General features: G+C 37.5%; 1 protein-coding gene across 2 annotated transcripts in view; it reads left to right on the top strand.

Annotated features, from left to right (window-relative positions):
- The window catches only part of Ddx10 (DEAD box helicase 10), a 149,717-nt gene that overhangs the window by 28,685 nt on the left and 104,171 nt on the right, over nt 1-16,861 (top strand). Inside the window, exons 10-13 of one of the 2 annotated variants that reach the window (NM_029936.2) lie at nt 6,149-6,250; nt 9,710-9,797; nt 11,932-12,020; nt 14,956-15,427. In NM_029936.2, the coding sequence (NP_084212.2) occupies nt 6,149-6,250; nt 9,710-9,797; nt 11,932-12,020; nt 14,956-15,427 (751 nt within the window). The other variant, XM_006510684.4, reaches the window with a different exon arrangement.

Raw genomic sequence — 16,861 nt, 5'->3', positions numbered from 1 at the left:
GGGAGGCTAGGGTAGAAGACAGGAGATTTTGTTTTGTTTTGTTTTTAAATTTAATCATTCAATCATTTATTTATTTTATATTCCAGATTTTATTCCCCTCCCGGTCCACCCTCTGACCCCCCCCCCCCCCCCCCCCCATATCTCCATGAGGATGTCCCCACCAGACCTCTAAGCTTCCTGAGGCCTCCAGTCTCTTGAGGGTTAGGTGCATCTTCTTTGATTGAACCCAGACCTGGCAGTCCTCTGCTGTATATGTGTTGCGGGGCCTCATATCAGCTGGTGTATGCTGCCGGTTGGTGGTCCAGTGTCTGAGAGATCTTGGGTCCAGGTTAATTGAGACTGCTGGTCCTCCTACAGGGTCACCCTCCTCAGCTTCTTCCAGCTTTTTCCTAATTCAGCCACAGGGGTCAGCAGCTTCTGTCCATTGGTTGGGTGCAAATATCTGCATCTGACTCTTTCAGGTGCTTGTTGGGTCTTTCGGAGGACAGTCATGTTAGGTCCCTTTTTGTGAGTGCTCCATAGCCTCAGTAATAGTGTCAGGCCTTGGGACCTCCCCTTGAGCTGGATCCCATTTTGGGCTTGTCACTGGACCTTCTTTTCTTCAGGCTCCTCTCCATTTCCATCCCTGCAGTTCTTTCAGATAGGGACAATTATGGGTCAGAGTTTTGACTGTGGGATGGCAACCCCTCCCTCTCTTGATGCCCTGTCTTTCTGCCAGATGTGGACTCTATAAGGTCCCTCTCCCTACTGTCGGGCATTTCATCTAAGGCCCCTCCCTTTGAGTCCTGAGAGTCTCTCACCCCCTTCCAGGTCTCTGTTGCATTCTGGAGGGTCCCCCCACCCCCCAATCTCTTATCTCCCAAGGTTGCCTGTTTGAATTCTTTCTGCTGGTCCTCAGGGCTTCAGTCCTTTTTCCTCACCCAATACTATTCCCCCAACCCCCTCACATCCACTTTCCCTCCCAGGTCCCTCTCTCCCTACCCCCACCCCTTGTGCTTGAGGTTTTATATAACTGTTTCTTGTTCTAGAGTATAAAAAGTACTTGTAGTTCTCAAAATATTGTCTTAATTTAGATAGCAAAGTGATTCCACTAGGGGACAGCAGAACCAAGCTTTTGTATTTCACATGCCTTTGATATACATCTTAACAAGAAGTATGAAGCTGGAAATTGGTTAAAATTCCTAAATTGGGACGAGTTCGTGGTTTGCAGAAAATGCTCATATTTTAAGGAATCATTGAGAATTTTTTTTAGAATCTTTAACTTTTTGCAATCTGAAATAATAGAAAAAACAATTTCCATAAGAATTAAGCCTAATGTGAATTTATTAGGTATTATATTTATTAGGTAACAGTATTTGCAAGTGAAATTTCTTCTTAAAAATTCACTTAGCTGGAAATTTTAAACTTCTACTAGTCTGTTTCTCCCAAAGAGGAAACTGTTTCCTTATGTGGCCTTTGGCATATGTCTGTTGATAACTGTGCTTTGGAGGCTTAGTGAAAGGGCAGAGAGAATCCTTTGCTTTGTAACTTGCAGCATTGAAGAGCTGGGCTGCAGCAGCTGGTACAGAGGTTCTGATGCTTCTCAGCACCTCCTCTGCTCGTAGTCTCCTATGGTCCGCTCAGTCTAGCAGGCAGGAGGATCTTTTCTGACTCCTGTGAGGGCTTCTCAGTTCAGTCAGTGATAGGCCTATACACTTTCTCCATCCCCTACACCCATCTTGTTCCAGGCCAGATATATATGTGCCAGACATATTGTTACCTTAGTATCTTTTATGTTAGTTTCTGGTAAAATGTATTTCCCACAGTTATCTGTGTGGCTATTTCTGTCCTCCTCCTCAAGTATTTCCACTCCTTTGTGCCCTTCTCTTTTCTGTATCGTTTATCACATTTAGATATGTTAGAGCAATTAGTTGGTTTTCCTTTTATTCTTTGCTTTTATCATTACTAGACTGTTTTATAAAGGTTTTTTTTTTAAGGTTTTTTTATTTTTATTTTTATTTTTGTTGTTGTTGTTTTCTACATTGGTGTCTAGTGAGCCCAAGAGATTGTCCTGTTTCCCTTTCTTCCCAGCACTTGGGTTACAGGCATGCATTTTTTTAATTAGGTATTTTCTTCATTTACATTTCCAGTGCTATCCCAAAAGTCCCCCATACCCCCCCCCCCTCCCCTACCCACCCACTCCCACTTCTTGGCCCTGGCGTTCCCCTATACTGAGGCATATAAAGTTTGCACGACCAATGGGCCTCTCTTTCCAGTGATGGCCGACTAGGCCATCTTCTGATTCATATGCAGCTAGAGACACGAGCTCCGGGGGGTACTGGTTAGTTCATAATGTTGTTCCACCTATGGATTGCAGATCCCTTCAGCTCCTTGGGTACTTTCTCTAGCTCCTCCATTGGGGGCCCTGTGATCCATCCAATAGCTAACTGTGAGTATCCACTTCTGTGTTTGCTAGGCCCTGGCATAGTCTCACAAGAGACAGCTATATCAGAGTCCTTTCAGCAAAATCTTGCTAGTGTATGCAATGGTGTCAGTGTTTGGAGGCTGATTATGGGATGGATCCCTGGATATGGAAGTCTCTAGGTGGTCCGTCCTTTCGTCTCAGCTCCAAACTTTGTCTCTGTAACTCCTTCCATGGGTGTTTTGTTCCCAATTCTAAGAAGGGGCAAAGTGTCCACACTTTGGTCTTCGTTTTTCTTTAGTTTCATGAGTTTCACAAATTGTATCTTATATCTTGGGTATCCTAAGTTTCTGGGCTAATATCCACTTACCAGTGAGTATATATCATGTGAGTTCTTTTGTGATTGGGTTACCTCTCAGGATTATGCCCTCCAGGTCCATCCATTTGCCTAGGAATTTCATAAATTCATTCTTTTTAATAGCTGAGTAGTACTCCATTGTGTAAATGTACCACATTTTCTGTATCCATTCCTCTGTTGAGGGGCATCTGGGTTCTTTCCAGCTTCTGGCTATTATAAATAAGGCTGCTATGAACATAGTGGAGCATGTGTCCTTCTTACCAGTTGGAACATCTTCTGGATATATGCCCAGGAGAGGTATTGCGGGATCCTCCAGTAGTACTATGTCCAATTTTCTGAGGAACCGCCAGACTGATTTCCAGAGTGGTTGTACAAGCTTGCAATCCCACCAACAATGGAGGAGTGTTCCTTTTTCTCCACATCCTCGCCAGCATCTGCTGTCACCTGAATTTTTGATCTTAGCCATTCTAACTGGTGTGAGGTGGAATCTCAGGGTTGTTTTGATTTGTATTTCCCTGATGATTAAGGATGTTGAACATTTTTTCAGGTGCTTCTCTGCCATTCGGTATTCCTCAGGTGAGAATTCTTTGTTCAGCTCTGAGCCCCATTTTTTAATGGGGTTATTGGACTTTTTGGAGTCCACCTTCATGAGTTCTTTATATATATTGGATATTAGTCCCCTATCTGATTTAGGATAGGTAAAGATCCTTTCCCAATCTGTTGGTGGCCTTTTTGTCTTATTGACGGTGTCTTTTGACAGGCATGCATTTTTTAACTAGCTTTTTACCTGGGTGTTGGAGGTCTGAACTCAGTTCCTCCCTCAGGCTTGCTCTGAGTTCACTCATGGTGTCACCTCCTCAGCTTGTCCTCTGACTTTTTTTTTTTCTCCCAGAGCTGAGGACCGAACTCAGGGCCTTGCGCTTGCTAGGCAAGCGCTCTACCAGTGAGCTAAATCCCCAACCCCGTCCTCTGACTTTTAACATGTCTTCAGAGGTGTTACAGATATGGCAGTTTCAATGGCTGTCAGCTATCTTATTTTGTTAGGATGTCACCTTTTTATCTTATATGCCAATAAAGTCTGCCACCATACATGGTTTGGTTTAATAGCTAAAGGGAATGCATTAAAATTTATACTGTTTTGCAGTAAATAAAGATGAATAACTTTGAGTCATACAATTCTGCATTTAAACAGTGAGGAAGGTATTTAGATTTGAGACCCAACAGATAATTAGATAAAGAAGTATCTATATATTCATATTTCCTTTTTGTTTACAAGAAAGTTATCTAAAAATAAAGACAAAATATTCAAGTATTCACTGGTCTCTGAAATACTGTCTTTATCCCTTATGAAACTTGGCTGTCCCTTCCATGTTTCTATCCCTAGTGTTAGACTGGCTGTTGATTCTTCAAGTTTCACTTAAAGTGTCATTATTTCTGGGTAGTTGTCTAAATATGTAGACTATTAGTTTGAATTCTCTGTCATGCTCTTATGAATACATATAAAATCCTATATTATGACAACCCCTGCTCCCCACCTTCCCCTAAGACAGGGTTTCTTGTATAGTCTTGGCTGTCCTGGAACTCTGTAGACCAGGCTGGCCTTGAATTCAGAGATCCTATGCCTCCTGAGTGCTGGCATTAATAACTGTTTTTATAGGCACTCAGCTTTGTTAGTAGCAAGGAGAATGTCTGTTTTCTCACCATTTCAGCACCTGGCATATCAATAAGATTTTAAAAAATTAGCTTTAGTAAAACAGGTTAACATTTTGGTATATTTTATTTTATTTAATCTCTTTTAGTCTGTGCATACAAGGAATGCATATATTTTTTTCCTTATTAGAATGGAGTTTTAAAATTAATATGCAAGGTAAAATGCTTTCTTTTAGTTGTTACAATAAAAAATTCTCTTAGCTAAAGCCAGTTTCCCTTTCAGCATTCAGTGATAAAATGCTATATGCAGTGTTGTGGAATCTCTGCAGAGGCATTGAAGGCAGTGGCAATCAGGCTCTAAGCACCTTTTTAGTCATCTTTGTTGCTGTTCATTTTTGTACTCCTGCTGTGGACTTCCCCTTGTTGATTTCTCTTTATTCAATCAGTCTTGTATTGTCTGTTTTCCTGTATGGTGACATGGCATTCTTTTAGAACACCTTAGTTTTTCCCTTTCTATCTGCCTTAAAGGCCTTCCTGAACTTCTGTCTGCTGTGTCATATTCTTTCTCTGGCACTTCTGAGGTGGTGCGTGTTGCCTCTGGCTGTCCTTTGGCATTCTTTGATAGTTGTCTTGAGACTCTTGCTTGTATATGTTTGTCAGTTCTGATTAGGATGAGTGTTACATTGCTTGAAGACGTGCTTCTTGGTGTTCTTTAGTTTATTCCTGAGTTATAGCTTCTGAGTAAATAGTTATTTGGTCAGTTATAAAAATGTTCCCCCCAGATTTTATAGCATGAATTTAAAAAATGCTTTGAGATTATGTTTTCTTCTGTGTACCTGAAAAATTCCCCAAATATCCAATTTGATTCTGTTTTGTTACTTATGTGTATCAGCTGACTCTGACACGTTAGTAAACTGTACTCAAGCAGCCCAAACAACTTGAGTCCTTTAGGAAACCTTCGGCCTGTGTCAGTACAGATTTTTGAAGGTATGGTATAAATTATGGCTCGGCTTTGGGTGAAGGAAGACCAATTACAAGGATCGACAATGTTTACCTGAGTAGGCCCATTTCTTTACACTGATCTGAAAAGTTTTGTTTTAAAGGTATCAGCAAAATCTGTAGGAAGATGAACTGATTTATTTATTTGGTTTTCTAAGACAGGGTTTTGCTGCATAGTTCAAAGTTGCTTTGAATCTGTAGCAATTCTTCTGCCTTAGCCTCATGTTTTCAGAAATTACAGGCAAATGTCATTATTCCTGACAAATTGATTTATTCAGTGTACTTGGTTGCCATGTTTAATAAATAATTTTGTCATAATACTATTGTGGCTTGGTTGAAAATAGTCTCTGTGATATATCTGTATGCACCTATTTTAAAGTAACCCTTTTGGAGCTGGTCCTGTTGTTGCCTGAGGCCAGCATGGGCTGCATACAAAAGCAAGGGCATTCTGGGCTACAATATTGAGACCCCCATCTTAAAAGATGAAATCTGTTCAACAACTTTGTTTTAGATGCTAGCTCTACTATTGAGGTACAGTCTTAAAGGCAGTGGGAATTAAAGCAGGTGATTGGAATTTGAAACAAGGCAGCCAGAACACCTACTTTACGTCACAGAATATTAAAAGTAGACTTTTCTAGCATTTACTAATTAAGTGAACTTGATTTCATGTCATCTACTCATTTTACTGTTAAATGTGAAGCAAAGATTGTATTGATACGTTTTAAAAACTTTGTTTTTAGGTACAAAGAAGATGGAGAAGCGTTATTAATTTTACTACCTTCAGAAGAGCAAGGAATGGTGCAGCAGCTTCTCCAGAAGAAAGTACCTGTGAAGGAGATCAAGTAAGAGCCACTTGTTCAGATATCTGTGGCTGTTAGGAGTGATAGCATGACATCATTGTGCTTATTGCCTGCACTTCCTTCCTTCTTCCTCCTAAGCTATTTGGCCATCTAGCTTCTGATTTAGAGGGAAAAATAAAGGACTTTAAAGAGGTCGTATGAAGAAGTTTTATGATCACAGCGAAATTGAAGGGAAGTACAGTTGCTCCACATTCCCAGCCCCATATATGCAGTCTCCTCCAGTATCTGCATCCAACAAATTGGAGACTTGTTGCAATTTAGGAATTATATTGACATCGGTGTCACTTAAGAGTCTCGATTTCATACGAAGGTCTCTCTTGTGTCACTGTAATTAGCATTGGCGAGATCCACCTTAGAGAGGAAGTACTTTGGCTCATGGTTTCAGAGGTTGTGTTGGCAAAGAGGTATGGCAGGGCAGAGCAGCTCTTCTGATGGTGGGCTAGGGAGCAGAGAGAGAATGCCTGAGCCTGATGCTCCCGATTCTAATGCAGCCTAGTCTAGTTAACGAAAAATTTAACATATTAGCCCTTTACTTTTGCGTGTAATGTCATTGCCATACTTGAAGTCATCTACATTTTCTCCTATGTTAGTTGCTAGAAAGTGTGTGTGTGTGTGTGTGTGTGTGTTTGTGCACTAGAGGTGGATGTCAGGATATCATTTTCAATGGCTTCTTACCTTATTATTTTGAGATAAGATCTTTAACTGAACCTGTCTGTCTGTCAAGCTCCTAGGATCTGCTTGTGTCTTCCCCAATTCCATCCCTAAATTCCAAGCTGGGGCTTCAGGTGTGCATGACTGGGTCCATTTTATCAAGTTGGTGCTGGAGATCCAAACTCAGATTTTCCTCCTTGTGTAATATTTTGCCCATTTAATCATCTCCTGAGCCCTTTTCTGCCTTTTATTTACATCTGTGATTCAAGTTGAAATAAAAGTATGTGCTGTATTTATGTGTTTACATGGCCAGTTCTAATGCCATTTATTAGAAAGACTAACTTTGTTCCATTATGCTGCTGTGGTTCCTTTGTCAAAGATCTGTTGATTATACCTGTGGCTGTATTTTTCTGGGCTCTGTTCTTCTTGGTTTGTTCTTTTGCCAGTTACTGTCCTGTCTTGATTATTATTGCTTTATACTAAGTCTTGAGGTAGGAGCATGACAGACCTGCAGCTTGTGTTTAGAATCAGTTTATTGATATTCATAAAATAGCTGGCTGGTATTTGGACTGGTATTACACTGAATCTGCAGATCAAGTGTGAAACAGATTGAATCCTTGACAAGATAGAATTTTCCTGAAACTGAAAAACTGTGATTCTTTTTGATTTCTAGCATCAGAGTTTTTGGTTTTCTTTATGTAGCTCTTGTTCATATTTTCTTAGAGTCCTGTCTCAGAAGCTCTTCTTCCCTTACAGCGTTAGTTTCTGCTGTCTCTGTCTGGTAAACAGAAAGCCTTTGCTATATTTGCATTCTGAAGGCTCATTATAATTTTTATCAGTTCCACGAGCATTTTGTTCCTTTCTTTTGATTTTCCAAGCAGGTCGTCAATCATTTCACCTTCAAACAAGTATCGTTTTATTTTTTTCTTCTCCCATCAGTATGACTTTAGTTTTCTTTTTTTCTTCTGATTTATTACATTGAAAAGCAGATTTCTCTGCTTTGTTCTTATCCTTTATCATTTTATGTGGTTGGGTGTTTCGCTTGCATGTATGTCCTTAGTTTTGTGTGCTTCTGGTGCTAGTGGGAACCAGAAGAGTATGTCACATCCCCTGGATCTGGAATTACAGATGGTTGTGAGCTGCCATGTGTGTACTGGGAATTGAACCTGGGTCCTCTTAAAGATCGTTTATTGCTTTTAACTGTAGAGCTATTTCTCCAGTACCCCCTGCTTTGTTCTTGATTTTAGTGGGAATACTAGAAGTTCCTATTTATATTAAGGATGATGTTAGCTCTAGCCTGTTTTTCCTCCTCTTCCTTCTCCTCCTCTTTCTTCTAAAGAAAAGACATTCTTTATTGAAGTTTTTTTATTTCTAGTTTATAAATAACTTACATTTTGTTACCTCCCTGTCCTTATGTGATGCATTATATTGTCTGTTGAATGAATGTTGAACCCATCATGGTCATACTATAGAATTATTTATTGGTTGGTTGGTTGGTTGGTTGAGATAGGATCTCATGTAACCCAGGGTAGCTTCAAATGTACTGTGTAGCTGAGGTAGTCTCCAAATGCTGAGATTAACCTGTGTATGTGTTGTTAATGTTGTTTATACGTGTGGTGTATTTGTGGTATGTGCCTATGTGCCTGTCTCCCTCTCATCCTGAAGTTCATCAATTTGGCTACCTTGGCAGCCTAGCCAGTGAGTCTTAGGGTACCACCTGTCTGTACCATCTCTCTGTATCTTCCTCAAAAGGGCTGAGAATACAGGAATGTGCTACAGTGCCTCTGAAGAGCTGAACTTAGATACTTAAAGTGTGGCAGGCACTTTACCAACCAGGTCATCTCCCCAGTCCTGACATCTTTAAAAAAAATATTGAAATAATTTTGCAGAATACAGCAGAGAAAAAAAATAAGAGAAAGAATTTCTTATTAATAAGGGGCATTGTGGATTGAAAGGATATCTCTTGACTGTTTTTTGGGTTCTTTCATTTCAAAGGATCATAACCTCTTATTGATGATGTATGCACTGGGCATAGTGGAATCTATCAGTCTTCCTTTTATTGGAGACTTTGAAAAAAAGCTTAATTTGTCTAAAAGTAATTTGGACTAAGATACTAGCAGGACTGATTAAAAATATAGAAGATAAAAATTGACCATAAATTGAATTGTTGAAGCTAGTATCTTTGTATGTTTTGAAAATTTTCTCTAATAATAAAGGAAAAACTGCTCTGTTTATACTTTTTGTTTCCTTGTTACAACTCTAGAGTTGGAGTAATATAATAATTCAGTTTGAAGTTAGGAAAAAAATGGAGTCTCTTGTGAGATGTAGATTCTTTGCTATATATAGCCTAGTTAAGCAAAATTTAATGTTTCTGATATATTTAATTTTAACTAGGTAAACAGTTTTTAATCTCTTACTTGAAATAGATTTTATATATGATTTAAAAAGAAGCAATGTCATTTGCAAAAATGATATTGAATTTCATCTTATTAATTTATGTCCTATGGGTGTCTACTTTCTAGCTTTGTTAAATTAAGAAGTAGCCTGTGCCAATAATTATGTTAATATAGATGGATAATATAGATAGCCTTCTCTTCCTCATCATTTGGTTAAAGAAATCTACTGTTCTGTCATTTTCTTCTTCCTATGGTTATTCTTGGTCCATAGATGAGAAATATGTTAAACACTTAAAAGCAAATGAGGGGGCATAAGAAAATGTTATGTATTATTTTCTGTTTTGAAAAATGAGATTGCCTTTTTAGTTAACCATTATTTTTTTTTATTAAAAAGAATCAATCCAGAAAAACTTATTGATGTTCAGAAAAAATTAGAATCATTTTTAGCTCAAGATCAAGATTTAAAAGAAAGAGCTCAAAGGGTAAGTCACTTTTAAATTCAGTATTTGTTTTTGGAATGGAATTATATAAGGAAGTTATATTTCATCAATTTCTGCTACTACTATATTGCATGGCCATAACTAAATGGTTTAAACAATATAAGTTTTACATAGATTACTTCTTAATTTTATATTTGAAGCAGCCTGGAATCTAGTATACTTAATAAAACTTAACTTCCTTTTTCAATGAAATTGTTGTAAGTTCAATTGCATTTACTGACTAGAAGATTCATATTCTCTGTGTTAGGCTAAATTTCTAGATGGTATAGCATTCTTGTAAATTATCTTCAGAAATAAAATTTGAATCTTAATATTCTTGGAATTCTTTTCTGAATTAAAAGTCTTAAGAAATTGCCTAAACTTACAAATTTTACTTATGATGTACATCTGACATATTGTAATGTGTCTACATTCTGGGATGGCCAAGTCAGCCTAATTAATCTTTAGATCAGGAGAAATGCTGGAAATTAAAATCCATATGATGCTGAAAATGCTGGTAGTGTTGTGATGACTAGCAGGCCAGTTGTTTGCAGACCAGGAAATACAGAATGCTGAAAGGACATTTCATGGTTTGTGCATATGGAAAGTGATCCTCTAGAACAACAGTATAGAATAGCACACTGAAGTGAGCAGTGAAACTTGTTGCTGTCACACATGGGTTAGCAGAATGGCTGTATTCCTGGCACCATCAGGCTATTTGGTTTCAGAAAAGTGACTTTCTAGCTTTTGATTATAATCTGGGTGGAACAAAACCTATAATGGTGCTATTTCCTGTGGATGCTTACAGGAAGAATACTATTGAACCAACTCCATTTTTTTTAATGCTTCTGGAGACAGAAAATGGTTTGTTGGGAGATTTGTTGGGGAGAAAAGATTAATTTCTTTTCTACATTACATTAAGTAACTGTAGAGATGCAGAAGAAAATGTAAAGTTTAAGAGATATGGACAGAAGGATTAGAAAACACTTTATAAAAATTATGTGTGAACTGTATATATTTTTGTGTATGCATGTGTATGTATAGGTGTGCATACATGTATATGGAGGCCAGAGGTCAATTATGGATGTCTTCTTCAAACATTCTCTACCTTGTTGTTTGAAACAAGGTCTTTTATTGTATCTGGAGCTATGCATCAGGCTAGACTTAGCCTAGCTGGACTGCGTGTTGCAGGGATCCTATTACAGGGATCCTATTCTGTTACTGGCTCCCCAGTGCTGGGAATTACAGGCCCGTTTTGTTTACATGGCCTTTTAATGTGGATGCAGGGCTTTCAGACTCAAGTTCTCATGCTTGTGTGGCCAGCACGTTACTGACTGAACCATCTCCCCGGCCCCATAAAAATTATCTTTAAAGTAAAAGTAATTGCTTAGATGTATTTGTTATCTATTTATTTTATAAACAGATAGGAACAAGATGACATAGCTCTGTCATAAGCATAGTTCTAGGTAAGAAAAAAGGAAGTAAGAATTTTCAGGATGATAGTAATATTTATATGACATATATGTATATAATTATTTGAAATTAAAGGGAAAACAATCTGTCATAACTTGGATCATTTATTATAGTGAAATTTTATTTTGTTGAAAACTTAACTTTTGACTACTACAGTAATATAACCAACAAAAAGCATTTATTTGTGTCTACTCTATTTCAGCAGATATTCTGCGTGTTCTGTATAAGTGTTCTCATTGGCATAACAGTGAATTAGGAGACACTGTTATGGTTTTGATGAGAAAATTGCATTTAGAAAATGGTGTTTGCTCAGCTAATAACATACACAGTCAGTATAGATACTCTATCTGTATTATTCCATTGCCCGTGTTGTCCTCATTGCACCTTATTATAATTACTACTAATTAATATTCAGTAGATTTTGAGAAGCCAAGTAAAAATATGAATTTTCTCCTTGCAGTTAAGACTTCATATAGCCCATTCTGGCCTTGAATTTCTAAGTCTCTCCCCTCTCCCTCCTAAGTCCTGGAATCACAGGCAGTGCACCACCATGCCCAGCTGAGGTGGTATTTCTTATTGTCTTGGATTGGTGGAATAAAACGAAAAAAGTCTTTTCTAATATTATAGTTGTAACTTCTATTACATTGTGCTTTTTATCTTACAGTGTTTTGTCTCCTATATACGCTCAGTATATCTTATGAAGGATAAAGAAGTATTTAATGTGAGCAAGTTACCTATTACTGAATATGCACTGTAAGTATTGATTACATAGCTGAAATAAAGCTAGAGGGACTGTCCATAGTGCATTCTCTAAGAGCCCTAGGTTAGATTATTCTGCTTTAGAACAGTCCATTGAAAATTTGCAGAGAAGCATATTAAATGAAATCTAGAAAATTAGCTCATATTTAGTTGTTGACAGGAAGGTCCATAGTTGTAAGTTCTGAATATTTTTTTTTTGTCTTGCTACTGTTATGTACTCTTGCAGTTCCTTTTGCAAGATTAGTGAGTCAGGAATGGCCACCTGATTTTGTTTGAGTAATTGAGAGATTATAAAACAAAAATAACCTTTTAATGTAAAGGTAGAATCAGCTCTATTCGAGGGAGTCTTATCTTGACAAAATCTTTTGGAAGTACACTTGAGCGTCAACATACTTCAATGTCTATCTTAGATTTCCCAGATAAAGTATGTTTTAGCCAAGTCCTCTGTGTTTAGCTTGTTTTCTAGGAATTTGAGTACCTTTTCTTGCAAATTAAGTTTTATAAAGAAAACTAAAAAAAATATTTTATTTGAGGATTTCATACCTGAGAGCACAATATATTTGTATCCTTTCCACTTCCCCTTCATAACAAAACAATTGACCTTGGTAAGCTGCTGTTTTCTATTCTGTGTTAGAGTATATGCTTAGTATAGTATAATCTGTCAGTTGTAATATTTTAAAATCCTTGTGTTAGATAACAGTGCAGGGCAGTGTTAGACAGCACTACTGTTTTAGTAATGCGTGGAGAACCACATGTCATGGATAACATGCTCTTGTTGCCTTAGGTTTATTTACCAGCTCCTAGTTTCATCATTTTTAATATCACCCAAAGGTTAGGCTTTTTAGTTACTTTTGTATTCTGTGTGAACTTTAATGTTTTCTTCCTTTCTTTCTTTCTTTCTTTCTTTCTTTCTTTCTTTCTTTCTTTCTTTCTTTCTCTCTCCTTCCTTCCTTCCTTCCTTCCTTCCTTCCTTCCTTCCTTCCTTCCTTCCTTCCTTCCTTCCTCTGTCTCTCTCTGTCTCTCTCTCTCTCTCCCTCTCTGTCTCTCTCTTTCTCTTTCTTTCTTTTTTGTTTTTTTTCGAAACAGGGTTTCTCTGTGTAGCCCTGGCTGTCCTGGAACTCACTCTGTAGACCAGGCTGAAATCAGAAATCCACCTGCCTCTGCCTTCCAAGTGCTGGGATTAAAGGTGTGCGCCACCACCGCCCGGCTTTCAATGTTTTTTATTTTGGGTGTTGCAGCTAGAATATTCACATATGATGGGCACAGGTTCGAATACTGTGGGGACATAATTAGAAGTTGTTTTGTCATATCATACTAGTAAATGTCATGATTGCCATTGAAGACTTGCTTTTGGTGAGGTTTAGAGAAGGTAAACAATTATGTTACACTTAAGTGATGAGTATAATTTAACTATGTTTTTAAGTTTATGTTGATATTCAGATGTATAATTTTCTTGAGGTGTATTTCCTCTTGAAGCCTATGATAGCTAAAGCAGTTGCTATGTCTATAAAATATCAGGTTTAAAAAAATGTACTAAACAACTACTTTGAGTGCCCAGTATATGTAGGTCATTGTATTCAATGATAGAATTACACACACACACACACACACACACACACACACACACCCCACACACACACTCTATCTGTCTGTCTATCTATCTATCTATCTATCTATCTATCTCCACTCAGGTTTTAGTTCCTGAGAAGTATAAATCAAATGTCACTGTACTATATTATGAGAAATCTTCTAGTATATACAAACTTATTGTCCCAACCCTCCTGTTACAAAGGTAATACAGACAGTAATGGCAGAAAGGTTACCACTATTGTACATTCGTTACTTTAACTTCATTGTATCTGTTTATTAACTCGAACATGATTCTGTTAGGTGGACATTCTCAGTCCTTCCATTTTTCGGATAAGATAACTGTCTAGAGAGGAGACTATGCCTGAGATCACACGACTGTTAAATGACAGATTTGTGCATGTTGAACTTCAGCAGTTCTGTTTCTGAGCTTGTGCTCCTCAATATGGAACTTCTCAGCTGTTGTGCATTATATAGGAAAAAAGTGGATAAAGCTGCCATTTATTTATTTATTTACTTAGTTTATTTATAAGCATTGTCTTGGCAAACCTGGAGACCACTATGTAGCTAAGGCTGTCCTTTAACTCATCTGCCTGCTTCAGCCTTCTTAGGGCTGGGGTTAAAGAGCAATGGTTGTGCACAATGCCTGGCTTCACCTTTGCTTTTTTAAGTTAATTTGTATATACCAGTGGGAGTTTAGTAAAAATTGTTGGTTTTGATTGTGTAAGGAAACAACCAATCTTAAATAGAATCTTGCTCTGAGGGTGGAAAATACAAACAAAAAACAGTAAAATTTCCTTCTTTTAGCTCCTTTAAAAAGAAAAATGCATTTTTATAGCTGTGATTATGCCATATTCTTTTTCAGAAGTGGGATTTGAGGCAGGGATGATGGTATATGTATTGTGCTCTAGTCTTTGAAAATAACTGTTTTCCATTCCTCAGCCATGTCTTTTCCAGTTTATGCAGTAGCTTATGTTTTGCAAAGTACCTTCACGCAGTTAATTGGCATCTCTGTTCTGTGTTGTGAGGAAGCTGAGAGTTGGATTTGAAATTGGGTCTGGTACATGAGTGTGTTCATCTTGTTTCTATTTGAGTGCTCTTTATTTCATACTATTTCAGCTCTGGAAGGGGAGTGAGGTGTCTAAGACATTTTCCGGACAAGTACTCAGTTCATTTTGGCTTGTCTTTTGGATCATTTAATCTGTCAGAATTGATGTATCTTAGAGGGATTTTTTTTTTTTTTTTTTTTTTTTTAAAAAAAGCCTTGGACATAGATCTGTGGAGAAACTTTCATAATACCACAAACATACCATCACTATTTTTGTTCTTTGCATTTTTGAAGGTCTCTTGGTCTTGCTGTGGCACCGCGGATAAGATTTCTTCAGAAACTGGAGAAGCAGCCCAGCACAGAATTGGTAAAGAATCCAGTCACAGAAGCAGTTCCGCCCAGGGCCCCCTCCCTCCCCAACGATGAAGCAGACGAATCTCCAGCTTATGTCAGTGAGAAGATGTCCGTCCTTCACAAAAGTGGGGAAAGACTGGAAGAGACAGAACACAGACTGGCTAGTGGTGACGGTGACGAAGAACAGGATGAAGAGACGGAAGACGAAGAGACGGAAGATCATCTGGGAAAAGCAAGAGAGCCTCACACTGAATCTGTTGTCAGTATTGAGGAGGCACAGAAGGTCAAGGAAGTTTCTGTGCAGTTCTTAAACAGAGATGATGATGATGAAGATGGACCTGATGCTGACTTCCTCACAGTGAAGCGGCGGGATGTGTTTGGGTTGGATCTTAAAGAGAATGAAGCACTGTCGGTAAGTGAACTCCAAATGGAGTCTTCATTAACATTGCATTGAACTTTTAAATGTTTGGAGCTAATTGACACCTCAATACTAAGTCTTTTGATTGCATGAGTATGGTAAGTTTTTTATTTATTTAGGTCTCTTTTACTACTTTTTAGCATTGTTATACATTTTACACACATATTTTGTTAGAGTAGTCTTTTGCTATTTGGTACTCTTTAGTACTATCTTACGTGAACCTTAAAGTTTAATTTTGTAGTTTTTCCTGGCCAGTATATAGCAATACAATTTGTTTTTATGTATCATTTTATTTAGACTGGTGATACTTTTGGGAGTTCTTTGAAGTCTTCTATATAATTGATTATATCAACTTTATTTGTAAACACTAAAATAATAATTATTTTTACCTTCTATACATCTCTTATTTCATTTTCTTGCCTGATTATGACTTAAGAGTGTGAGAAGTAAGGACAGATGCCGATCTGTTGTTCTTGATAGTAGGTGGGATAAACATTTAGATATTATTCTTGTATCTGAGGTTAGCTTTGCAGTTGTTTTTGTTTTATCAGATTGGGAAAGTGTCATTCTATTCCTAGTTCATGTAGCTTTTTTTTTTAACCATAAATGGATGGTTCTTCCATTTACTCATGTCATGGGCCATTGTGTATCATTTGATATATTGCTAATTTAATGGGTATGAAGGATTGTCACATTCTCTCTGTAGTGTGTGTGTGTGTGTGTGTGTGTGTGTGTGTGTGTGTGTGTGTGTGGTGAGCTTGCACACATCCATTTTTCTTTCTTTGATGTGTGGTGAGGCCTTTGTTTATAGTTTGGTTGATGATACAAGAGCATAAATGTTACAGGAATACCTGGAAGGAGGAGAGTATATAAGGGCCTATGAAGACAGGACTTAAGATTAAAAAGGGTTTTGCTAATCATTGTAGTTATAAGAACTTTTAAGGAAGGGAATGTCATAATGAACAAGGAGAGACTTGAAGATAGAAATGTATTATGTGATGATTGAAAGCTAGCTTGGTTGTTAGTTATGCCAGAGATTCCAGTGTATCAGTTTAACTTGACAGGTTCATAAGTGTCACTTAACTTTTTATCTATAAAGTCATTTACAATAGATCAGTCTAGTCCATGTTTAAATGATTAATAGCAGATAGCTTCTTTTTTATGTGCAGAGTGATCATTTATTTGATAGTAATTCCTAGATTATCTAGAATTATTAGCCAGATTAATAAGTGGAACTTCAGTTGAATTGGCAAAGTGCAATGATTGCTGAGACCTATGTCTTATATGTTTTTGAAGAATTTTGACATGATTACTTATTTCCCATTTTAAGAGTTTAAATCAGGGTGATAGTAAGAAATGTAAGAAACATGGCAGAGAAATGCCATATTTTGAGATTGAGGATTTTGGAAGCAAAATGTTTTGTGGCTT

This window comes from Mus musculus, chromosome 9 (assembly GCF_000001635.26).
Source record: "Mus musculus strain C57BL/6J chromosome 9, GRCm38.p6 C57BL/6J".
Taxonomy (NCBI): domain Eukaryota; kingdom Metazoa; phylum Chordata; class Mammalia; order Rodentia; family Muridae; genus Mus; species Mus musculus.
The sequence above is the reverse complement of the archived record's forward strand: the minus strand, read 5'-3'. Positions and strand labels throughout refer to the sequence as shown.